Below are 12,512 nucleotides of genomic sequence, written 5' to 3'. Positions count from 1 at the left end.
AGTCTCCAGCCTGCAGCATCAAAACATTCAACAGTCAAATAAACCCAGTTGTTAACACAATCCTTCTAAAAGCATAAAATGTAACCTTGCTTTTGCATCTCTAAAAAATCAAAAATTGCCAGGAGACTGGAGGCCATGGAAGGGTCTGGGGTTGTGCAGATACTGGTTGTACCTAAAAAGCTGTTTCAGCTGAGGCACTGGAACAGGTTGCCCAGGGAAGCTGTGGCTGCCCCCTCCCTGGAGGTGTTCAAGGGCAGGTTGGATGGGGCTTGTGCAGCCTGGGCTGGTGGGAGGTGTCCCTGCTCATGGCAGGGGAGTTGGAACTAGATGGTCTTTAAGGTCCCTTCTAACCTTCACCAGTCTATGATTCCGTGATCCAGAGAGCTGACAGAGATGGTTCTTGTTGCTCTACCTCCACGGAGGCTGATTTCATCCTATTTGTCTCCCAGTCTCCTAATACAGATCATCCAAGGGTGCTGAGGGAGCTGGCGGAGGTCATTGCTAGTCCACTCTCCATCATCTTCGGTAAGTCATGGGTAACTGGAGAGGTGCCTGAGGACTGGAGGATAGCAAACGTCACTCCAGTCTACAAGAAGGGCAAGAAGGAGGACCCAGGTAACTATAGACCGGTCAGCCTCACCTCCATCCCTGGAAAGGTAATGGAACAACTTGTCCTTGGCACTATCTCTAGACATATCAAGGAGATGGGGGTCATCAAGAGCAGTCAACATGGTTTTACCAAGGGTAAGTCATGTTTGACTAACCTCATAGCCTTCTATGAGGAAATTACTAGGTGGATAGATGATGGTAGAGCGGTAGATGTGGTCTATCTTGATTTCAGTAAAGCATTTGACACTGTCTCCCACAGCATCCTTGTAGATAAGTTGATCAAGTATGGGTTTGATGATCAGGCAGTGAGGTGGATCAAGAACTGGTTGAAAGGAAGAAGTCAGAGAGTTGTAGTCAATGGGGCAGAATCTAGTTGGAGGCCTGTGACTAGTGGAGTCCCTCAGGGGTCGGTACTGGGACCGGTGTTGTTCAATATCTTCATCAACGACCTGGATGAGGGCACAGAATGTACCCTCAGCAAGTTTGCTGATGACACCAAGCTGGGAGGAGTGGCTGACACAGCAGAAGGCTGTGCTGCCATTCAGAGAGACTTAGACAGGCTGGAGACTTGGGCGGGGAAAAACCTGATGAAGTTTAACAAGAGCAAGTGTAGAGTTTTGCATTTGGGGAAGAAAAACGCCATGCACCAGTACAGGTTGGGGGCTGACCTGCTGGAGAGCAGTGTAGGAGAAAGGGATCTGGGGGTCCTGGTAGACAGGAGGATGACCATGAGCCAGCAGTGTGCCCTTGTGGCTAAGAAGGCCAATGGCATCCTGGGGTGTATTAGAAAGGGTGTGGTTAGTAGGTCAAGAGAGGTTCTCCTCCCCCTCTATTCTGCCTTGGTGAGGCCACATCTGGAATATTGTGTCCAGTTCTGGGCCCCTCAGTTCAAGAAGGACAGGGAACTGCTTGAAAGAGTCCAGCGCAGAGCCACAGAGATGATTAAGGGAGTGGAACATCTCCCTTATGAGGAAAGGTTGAGGGAGCTGGGTCTCTTTAGTTTGGAGAAAAGGAGACTGAGGGGTGACCTCATCAATGTTTACAAATATGTAAAGGGTGAGTGTCAAGAAGATGGAGTTAAGCTTTTTTCGGTGATGACCAGTGATAGGACAAGGAGTAATGGATACAAGTTGGAGCATAGGAGGTTTAAGATGAATATCAGGAAAAATTTTTTTACTGTAAGAGTGACAGAGCACTGGAACAGGCTGCCCAGAGAGGTTGTGGAGTCTCCTTCGCTGGAGACATTCAAAACCCGCCTGGATGCCTTCCTGTGTGATGTACTCTAGGTGACCCTGCTCTGGCAGGGGGGTTGGACTAGATGATCTTTCGAGGTCCCTTCCAACCCCTAGGATTCTATGATTCTATGATTCTATGATTGCAAATGTCTGCAGTGGTGGCCACATCTTTCCTGAAGACACCTGATGAAAGCCCAGTGCCTTCTCTTCCAAGGCCAACATATGGAACCACACATCACTTATGGGATAAGCTTACAAGGTCTCCAGGGAAGGATAATGGCCAGGGGTGGGCTGCTGTCCTCCCAACAGCCTTACAGTCTGCATCCAAGAGCTGCTGAGCAAAGGATGGGGATTAGTTTCCATAAGAGGTCAGACCTGGTCTACAGGAGACACAACCCCTGCTCCAGAGTCGCCTTGAAATTAAGCAGTATTTTTCAGGAAACTGTGGTGAGGCTTTCTGAAATTGTTCTGGTTTAGTATTAAAATGGTCATGGAAATGAAGCTTCTATGTGGTACCAAGTCAATGAAGTAAAGGTTTACAGAGACATCTGGAAAACATAGATCAGAGAATCATTTTGGTTGGAAAAGGCCTTTCAGATAACCAGTCCAACCCTTCCCCCAGCCCTGCCAAGGCCACCCCTGCCCCATGTCCCTCAGCACCATCTCCAGGGCTTGGAAACCCCTCCAGGGATGGGGACTCCCCCCCTGCCCTGGGCAGCCTGGGCCAGGCCCTGACAACCCTTGCCAGGAAGGAACTGTTCCTAAGATCCAACCTCAACCTCCCCTGGTGCAACTCTTGTCCTATCACCTTGGGTCATCTGCAAACTGACTGAGGCTACACTCAATCTGTCCAGATCACTGAAAAAGAGAACACTGAGTCCTAGGGAACACCATGGTGACCCACCACCAACTGGACTTAGCTCCATTCCCCACAGTTCCTTGGGCCCAGCCACCCAGCCAGTTTTTTACCCAACAAAGTGTACACCCACCCAAGCCATGAGCAGCCAGTTTCTCCAGGAGAATGCTGTGGCAAACAGTTTTAAATGCTTTATTAATGTCTAGGCTTTTCCCTCATCCTTTAGGCAGGTCACCTTGTCACAGAAGGAGATCAGGTTAGTCAAGCAGAACCTGCCTTTGATAAACCCATGCTGACTGGGCTTGATTGCCATTTCGTCCCACATGATGGCACTTGAGATGATCTGCTCCATGACCTTCCCCAGCACTGAGGTCAGACTGACAGGCCTGACATCTGAAGAGCAACCCAATACCTACTGCAACCTTGGAAGGAGACACTGCTTCTAATAGAAACTCGATTTGGGCAATCCAGGATAACATTACAAGTATTTTCCTGAGTCTGAATTTCCATTTTTCTAAGCTTTTGGAGGTCAGCTCAACACAGTATGTGTTTGGAAATCCAAAGAAAAGGGTGAGAGGCTGTATAAAAAAATAAGTTTGTTGTGGAGGCAATTTAATAGCACCGAGTGGGTGGTTATTCCACATGGTAGAAGAAGCATGTCACTGTTAGAATGCCTTGAACCAGAAACACTGCCCTGATAATTGTAGTAACTGGTTCTGCTAACTCAAAAGAGCAGGAAAAAAAGAACCTTTATCATTCATATCAATTTAAAGAAATGTTTCACCACTTCTACTGCTGCCTCATGAACATTGAACTGTCCCTCAGGGCTCAGGGTTGGGGCCAGTCTTGTTCAATGTCTTTTGTCAATGATCTGGAGGAGGGGATTGAGGGCACCCTCAGTCAGTCTGCAGATGACACCAAACTGGGTGGGAGTGTTGATCTGCTCGAGGGCAGGGAGGCTCTGCAGAGGGACCTGGACAGGCTGGATCCATGGGCCAAGGCCAATGGGATGAAGTTCAACAAGGCCAAGTGTTGGGTCCTGCACTTTGGCCACAACAACCCCCAGCAGCACTACAGGCTTGGGGAGGAGTGGCTGGAGAGCTGCCCAGCAGAGAGGGACCTGGGGGTGCTGACTGACAGCCAGATGAACATGAGCCAGTGTGTGCCCAGGTGGCCAAGAAGGCCAACACCATCCTGGCCTGCATCAGGAATAGTGTGGCCAGGGAGGTGATCCTGCCCCTCTTCTGAGCCTTGGTGAGGCTGCACCTTGAGCCCTGGGTGCAGCTCTGGGCACCACAGGACAGGAAGGACATGGAGGTGCTGGAGAGGGTGCAGAGAAGGGCAATGAGGCTGATGACTCCAAAAATTCTGATCACAAAGCCCTGAATACAACATTGAGAGATTATTTATGAATATGTAGATGTTTTACACAAGAGTATTTAGTTAAAAGATTCAACACCGTCTGGGTGTTGAATCTTTTAACTGGGCACAGCAGGATAGGAGGGACATGGAGGTGCTGGAGAGGGTGCAGAGAAGGGCAACGTGGCTGATGAGGGGTCTGGAGAACAGGTCTGATGAGGAGAGGCTGAGGGAGCTGGGGCTGTTCAGCCTGGAGAAGAGGAGGCTTAGGAGAGACCTCATTGCTCTCTACAGCTCCCTGAGAGGAGGCTGCAGTGAAGTGGGTGTTTGGCTCTTCTTCCTAGTGACCAGCGACAGGACAAGAGGAAATGGGGTCAAGTTGCACCAGGGGAGGTTCAGATTGGATATGAGGAAGAATTTCTGTACTGAAAGAGTGGTCAGGCCCTGGAACAGGCTGCTCAGGGAGGTGGTGGAGTCACCATCCCTGGAGGTGTTCAAGAAACACGTAGATGTGGCACTTCAGGGCATGTTCTAGTGGCTGAGGTTGTAGAGGGTATTTTTTTGTGGTAGGTGTTTTTGGTGGATTGTGTGTGGTTGTTTGTGTTTGTTTGGGGGTTTTTTTGTGTTGATGGTTGGACTTGGTGATCTCAGAGCTCCTTTCCAACCATGATGATTCTATGACTCTGTGAACAGCATGTGCAGAAGAAAAAAACTTGGAGATTATTTACCTAGCAAAGATGCTACAAAAATGTTCCAGCATTTTTTGTGAAGCTTCACAGAAAAATAAAATTCCACAGTACAATAACACAACACTAATGAAGTTAATTTTTCCTGAAAATCTACCCCATGCTTCTAGGAGCTGCATAAAAATTTGTTCAGAAACACCGAGCTCATGTTACACTAACAATTGTTTAGAAGTTTGTAGCCAAATGTTTTACAAAACATATAAACCAGGTGAGTTACAATTTGTTGTCACTTTTCTGCAAACAAAACTGAAATGGTGTGTTGGGGTTTTTTATCTTTTACCTGGAGTGGGTGCTCAGCCCACCTCTAATCATCCCCAGAGGCAACGTTAATAAGTGCATGATGATAAAACATAGAAGGAATATTTACAACCACCACATATTTCAGACACTTGCAAAGTGCATTCCACCAGCATTTTCATTTCCTTCCTTATGTTCTCCTTCATCCAAGCCACAGAGCAAGTATTTCAAAGGATCATACTTGAAGACTTCCAAAAATGTTTGTTAGGGGCACTAGTGACTTTCTGTCAACTAAGATCACTCCAGCCTGGAGACTCTCTCCTCACACCAGCAAAATGCACAGAACACAAACACCAAATAACGTAAGGTGAAGAGTGCTGAGCTTGCCAGAAATACACCTCAGTGTACTTTTAAAATGTGTCTTCCTGCCTTATGGAAACAGATCACAGAATCACAGAACGGCTGAGGTTGGAAGGGACCTTAAAGATCATCAGGTGCATCTGGGAGTATCTGTCTGTGAGGAAAGGCTGGGAGAGCTGGGGCTGCTCAGCTGGAGAAAAGGAGGCTGAGGGGGGATCTGATCAGTTCTTGTAAATATCTCCAGGGGGTGTCAGGAGGGTGGGCCCAGACTCTGCTCAGGGGTGCCCAGTGACAGGACAAGGGGCCATGGGCACAAACTGGAGCACAGGAGGTTTGACCTGAGTGTGAGAAAATCCTTCTTGCCTGTGAGGGTGACAGAGCCCTGGGACAGGCTGCCCAGGGAGGCTGTGGAGCCTCCATCCCTGGGGACATCCCAGCCCCACCTGGATGTGTTCCTGTGGGATCTGCTCTAGGGGATCCTGCTCTGGCAGGGGGTTGGACTAGATGATCTCCAGAGGTCCCTTCCAACCCCCACCACTCTGTGATTTTGTGATGCCACAACAACACGCATAGGAAGCAACTGAAAAGTACACACATACTTCAGAAGGGCCACACAACATTTCTAAAAACCATTTTTTCTTCATGAAAACGCCAAAAAAGTTTGAAGAACTTGTTAAAGCACAAATACCTTCTTCAACTGCTGCTCCTTAAAGCACCGAACAGTCCTGGCTGGTTCAGAAATTAAGTTTTTATAGTTCTCACAGATATTGAGTCGGGATTGGGCCACTTGCATCGTGCCTTCTAGAAGTGATTTCCAAACTGAGTACATGCTCCTGAAATAATGAAACACAGAAAGGTTATGGGAAGGAAGGAAAAGAGGCCAGGCACCACAATGAAAATATGCCTTGGTTTACATCAGAGCAGCACACATTCTTCAAAAGTTTGCTTTTAAAAACAAAGCTAAAGCATAATCCTTCATGCTGACCCAACAAATATTTGGTCTTTTACGAAAAAATTGAACTCAAGTTGTAGGAAAAATAAAAAAATTCCCTTCTTCTCCTGTTTTGTGATTCAATTTTTTGGCAAACACTTTCAGTTGAAGCTGTTGCTGCCATGGAACAGACCATCCAGAACCCAGCAGCCAAAGCCAGACCAGATGTTGACAATTTTTGAGAAAATCATGGATTTTGTGGCTTTGGGCAACTTGCAATCATGCAGATAGTTACAGACTGTTTTGCCTTAGCTACCTGTAGTTCTTTCAAGATGCATACTAGGCCAAAGACAAGAACCACAGGCCTGGGGTGAGCTTTGCAGGGCCTCAATAATTCACCATCAAAGCTCAGGAGTGCCCAAGTCAGAAGGAGAAGGTGGAGCAGGGAGAGCAGGGGAAGAAGGGGACAAGACCTACCCTGCAGCTGGGAGAGAGGAAGGATTGCTGGAGCCTGCAGAACACAAGAACTTGGGGATAGGGAGGGAGGGGGTGGCAGGTGTTTGGAGAAGACCTCTGGGCATAGTGGGTGTAACTGGTGGCACAGAAGGCAGAAGAAAGGCTTGCTGAGCGAGGAGCAAGCTACAGGTAGGAGTGGTCTCTGTGCTGTGGGAGCATTTTATTACACTTAAGAATAAACTTAAGTTTATTCCTTCTTAAGACACACACAGGGTGTGAATGTACAAATTCAAACCACAAATCTATCAACAACCTCTTCCTGTTTGAAACATAACTTGTCAGAATACAAAGAACACATTTAAAATAAAGGATCTTAACACTTTTTCAAAATATTTGGGAGGTCTAATCCAAAGGTGGGAGGCTTTCAGCAACAGAGTCATTTCTGCTTTCATGTTATGATCCACCTTTCATGTTCATGAAACTCAAGTTTTGTAAACAACTGCTTCTTGCTTTGCCTCCTCCTTGCTGTCAGATGGGATCTTCATGAAGATTGGCCTCCTAAAAAGAACTTGGTTGCTGTCTTTCCTATGAAGAAATCCACACACTTAGCACTCCAACCTTAAAGCTATTTAATAAAATACATATTCAGATACAAGCATTATCACCCAAACAGGTTGACCAATTACAGCTGTTTTCCTCTCTTGCCATTTTGTTTTTCCAGTCTTCCTGTATGATTCAAATAATAAACATCTATTTAAGGCTAATCTCAGCAAAAAAAGGGGAAAAGAAAGCTTCATTTTTAACTAGCAAAGCTCTATAACAAGGGAAAAGTAACATGTGACAAGAGAAGAGCAGGGTTTCATAGTCAAGAATAATAATTACACAAATGGAAATTATAAAGACATCGATTTTGAGATATCCAGCTGTTAAATTACCTATAATCACTTCGTTCATCAGCTTTCATTCCCAGCCAGTCCTTCTTTAAGTACTGGCTAGCCAGCTTCTGAATGCTCTGTTAAAACAAAGGAAAATAGGTCAAAAATAAGAGGTAATTAAACCATTTTTGCCCTGTTCTCAGACAAATGACAACCTGACATACAGCGAATCAATGTATTAGCAAACTGCTACCCCTTCTTATATTTTTGAGTTTAGCTGCTGTTGAGAACAATTCATGATTTTCATGTGGATAGTTTAGTTCAGCTGAGATCAACACTGAAGATATTTCTGCATCTGCCTAACCCCAGCAAAACCAGGAACACAGCAGATGCCTGAGCAGTCTGTGGCAGAGTCAGAAGCAGGAATATTGCAAGTAAAATGTCTCAGTTTGGCACAGCTCTAAGAATCAACATTGTGATTTAACTGAACGAGGACATGGGGATCTGAGAAGCAATGAATTATCTGGTCATTTATGGGGCCTAAACAGAAAAGGTCAACTTTGATCATGTGAGGTTACACCATTAATAGTGAACTGAAGCTGCTCTGTTGCTCACAGAATCAGGCCTTCACTTAGAGGATTACAATAGAAGAGAGCTTGAAAAATGCAGCTAGTTTTTAATTATTAATGCTAATTATGCTCTTTAATCTCCGCATTTCACTTGGCACAGGCTCAGAAAATCAATAACAACATTTTCAGAGTCAAGCTCCAAGAGCAGCACAATTTAATTTGTAAACAATGTGAGGAGGGGGAGTTGCTGTCACAGCAGCCCCTCCTCCAGCCTGTAATCTCATTTAACAGTCTCTATCACTTATGAACTCAGCACCTTCAAATGGAAAAGAGGATGTTAGTATAGTCGGATAATGGGTTTATGAAGACTGAGCAGCCTTCCAGCTTCTTCAAAATAACCATCTCCAGCTTTTGGATAAAAGTCTATTTTGTAAAAAAGTAGAGACAGGGGTTGAAATTCCCTTTGCAAATAAGAAAAATCAATGCCCACAGATGCTTTCCAGAAGGATGCATCCTGGGGAGAAGCTAAGGGTGAATGAGAAGCACAGCCCAGTACCATTTGTTCACATTTCCCAGACTATAGGATCATAGAACCACAGAATGGTGAAGGTTGGAAGGGACCTTAAGGATCATCAGGTTCCAACCCCCCTGCCATGAGCAGGGACACCTCCCACCAGCCCAGGCTGCACAAGCCTCATCCAACCTGCCCTTCAACACCTCCAGGGAGGGGGCAGCCACAGCCTCCCTGGGCAACCTGTTCCAGTGCCTTCCTGCCCTCATGGGGAAGAATTTCTTCCTGATCTCTGACCTCAATCTCCTTCTCTTTCAGTTTAAACCCATCACCCCTTGTCCTGTCACTGCCCTCTCTGGTGAAAAGCCCGTCCCCAGCTTTCCTGTAGCCCCTTCAGGCACTGGAAGGCTCTATTTAAGGTGTTGTCACTTGCTAGGACAGCATTTAAGCTCTCTTAGAGAAAAATATCAAAAGTATCCCAAAAACCATGACCAGATTTCATTCTTGTCTTACCAGCCTATCTGATGGTGAAAACGAATTACCAAGCTTACAATCTGATTGACATTTTCACATAGAAAAATGTTAATTGCTGCTAATGCATCAGTAGCAGAAAACTTATGCTCCTTAATATTAAATATATCTATTTTACGTTAGGAGTCCAAGTCAAGCTGCTCTGCACTGATCTGCTGAGCTGGGTACCAGGTTTTGGTGTTAATGATGCTCACAGCCAGGTTTGCTCATTAATGGAACTCATTAATGGAACTCATTAATGTGTCTCCCACTGTGCTGTGACATCCCATCCTGAGCTTCCACCTCTTCCTGAGTTACCTTCCCTGATTTCCACTACACTTTTTGCTCAGTTAAGGATCATTTTCAAACTTTGTGTCAGTATTTCATTCTTGACATGTTCACATACACAGTCAGAAATATTTTCCACAGCTAAAATTTAACCTGTAACGGTAAATTCTTGCATTTCTATTGCAGTTTCTTACATTTATTTTTTTTAAAGATGCACAGATTGCATTATCTAGATGTTAAAAATCCAAGATAAAAGGAAAAATAGCATTTCCTTTACCTCTGGCAGCATAACTTGTGATGAGCTTTCTTACGTCCCCCCACCTGATGCTATTTTCATGTTTCCATCCCTTCTACATCAGACTCCACCTACAAAATCTGCCCCAAGATGCTGAACAAAGACTCTCAAACACAAAACTAATCCCCAAAAAAGCTCACTGGCAGTTCAAGACAAGCTGTGGCAAAATGAAAGACACAAAAAAAGTCCCAGCAGGGATAAGTAAAGCCATTTTTTTTGCACACAGAAACCCTATTACTGATGTCAGCGAATCAACTATAAAACTAGCATGATTAATCATTTATATCCAAACTGAACAAGCTCATGACCAAAAGCAATGAAACATGGAAGAGAGGCCTCCAGCTGTACAGTGAAGACGTCTGATCATTTAGTATTTGTTCATGAAAACAGATAAACCACATGTTGGCATTTCATACAAAACCCCTGCAGGGAAAGGGATGGGTTTTCATTAGAGCAGTACAGTAGGTTTGCTTTCTTGAACTGCATGCTGAATGGAACTTCTTTTGTAGGAGAACCTCCCTGTTCTGTCCTCAATAACACTTCTTGTTTTGCTGTACCAAAACAAAGAATCCCACTGTTGGGCTCAAGCAGGGAAGTCAACTGATGGTTTAACCTTTGGCACAGCCCGACTTCACCCGCAGCCCCGGCGCGGGCGCCTTTCGTCCCCAAAGGTGCACGTCGAGCACGTCCAGCAGGCTTGGGATAATGATACTGGAGTGCAGGAATAAATGTGTAGAGAGGCAAGAACAGAAGGTTGGGCAGCACGCTCTCCTGATTTCAATAGCTTGATGACACGCTCCCTTAATACTGATTTAAAAGTGACTTTAGAGAACGGGACAGAGCTTTGTTGAGAAAAGGCGCTACCAAAAATGACAATGTGAATCAGAGAATCCCAGGCTGGTTTGGGTTGGAAGGGCATTGGGCAGTTCAGAGAAGGCAGCACCTGACCTAAACATGACTAGTTCAATTTCCCATACAGTGGTTTGGGTTGGAAGGGACCCTCAAGATCATCTGCTTCCAACCCTCTGCATGGGCAGGGACACCTCCTACCAGCCCAGGCTGCTCCAAGCCCCATCCAACCTGCCCTTCAACACTGCCAGGGATGGGGCAGCCACAGCTTCTCTGGGCAACCTGGGCCAGGGTCTCACCACCCTCACAGCCAAGGATTTCCTCCTAATGTCTAACTTAAATCTCCCCTCTTTCAGCTTGAAACCATTCCCCCTTGTCCCATCACTCCCCACCCTTGTAAAAATACCCTCCCCAGCTTTCCTGGAGCCACTGCAGTGTCCCACACTGCACCTCCTTGGACAGCTGAAGAAACACTAACACAATTTTTAGTATAAATATGTGAAACCAGAGTTCACCCAAACTACAATAATACTCTGCTCTCTGATTTCATTTTTCCAGTTCATTCCAAGGTGTGTATCATTGAATTGGAACAAACGTTCAGCTAATTATTTTCGAATGATAGTAACAATTGATTTATTTTTAAGGACAATGTTTTAAATCAATAATTATTGACATGAAAGGTCAAAAATGTCTGGAAACCCCTGCCAGCTCTCTGCAACCTCTGCTGACCCTTTACTGAAAAAAAACATACTTGCTGACTCTGCTCATGTGTGTTATTAGCACATTAAGCAGGATTTAGGAAGAGCAAATATAAAATAGTGTGAACAGACTGGCTGTCACATAAACCCAACTTCAGCTCATCTGAAGAAGACACGGATCATTCCTCCAGGCCTTGTTTTCCCTTCCTCCCCCCATCAAGAGCCTGTCGTATTAGGATTCTAAGAACACATCAATATCACGCCCTCCTGGGTACTTCAGCTCTGCAAATCTGCCTCACAGATGGGTGGATGAGACACAACACTGTGTCCATCAATCACCCAAGGAACCAACAGCTAGGAATGAAATTGTGCTGAACAGAAAGACCACCAAAATATCAGCACAGCTGCACTCATGCTCAAGTTTTTACTTCCCAGTATTTGAAGTTCCCTGTTACCAGACCTTATCCCAAGTCTATTGATTGGTATTTTCTAACAAGTCCAGTTGTGAGAGACAATTGGGGGAGGACTGAAAAAATAAACATTAGCTCTAATGCTAACAGAAAGTAAGTCATTACTGACAGGAAAGAGAAAAAGGTGACAAATTAAAAGATCGTTGATAGAGAAATATGCAGCTTTTAAAAAGACACCTGAATGATGCCTTTCAAAGCAGTCCTAAGATCTTCACCTGTAATAATGGTCCTGGTGACAGCCAGGCCCCCTCCAACCTGTTCTTGATTGCAGAAAGCATGGTAGAGAGGAGCTGATGTAACACTGAGGTTTAGAAAGTATCTATTAACCAGAAAAATTTAGTGCTCTTCTCATTGAGCTGGTTTCAGTATCTTGCATCATTCTGATCACTTCTCTTTGTCAGAGCAGAATCCATCAACCCACCTCTTCTAACTTTCCAAAGATTCCAACTGGACACAAGAGGTGACTGTTTCCCCATGAGGACAGTCCAACATTGGAACAGTCTCCCAAGGGAAGTGGTGGATTCCCCCACATTGGGCAGTTTGAAGCCTCAGCTTGACAGGGTGCTGAGCCACCTCATGTCAACTGGAGTAGTGCCTGGAAAGGTTGGACCAGATGGTCCTTGAGGTCCCTTCCAACCTGGCATTCTATCATTCTATG

At 45.4% G+C, this 12,512-nt stretch overlaps 1 protein-coding gene across 5 annotated transcripts in view; it reads right to left on the bottom strand.

Annotated features, from left to right (window-relative positions):
* Positions 1–12,512, bottom strand: part of FCHSD2 (FCH and double SH3 domains 2) — a 194,113-nt gene that overhangs the window by 90,656 nt on the left and 90,945 nt on the right. For all 5 annotated transcript variants that reach the window (XM_051608683.1, XM_051608685.1, XM_051608682.1 and 2 more), the window contains exons 4-5: positions 7,725–7,801; positions 6,091–6,235 (exon numbers count right to left, since the gene is read on the bottom strand). In XM_051608683.1, the coding sequence (XP_051464643.1) occupies positions 6,091–6,235; positions 7,725–7,801 (222 nt within the window). The remainder of the gene's footprint in view (positions 1–6,090; positions 6,236–7,724; positions 7,802–12,512) is intronic.

Source organism: Apus apus, chromosome 1 (assembly GCF_020740795.1).
Source record: "Apus apus isolate bApuApu2 chromosome 1, bApuApu2.pri.cur, whole genome shotgun sequence".
Lineage (NCBI taxonomy): Eukaryota > Metazoa > Chordata > Aves > Apodiformes > Apodidae > Apus > Apus apus.
Note: the sequence above shows the minus strand (reverse complement) of the source record. Positions and strands in the feature narration are given on the sequence as shown.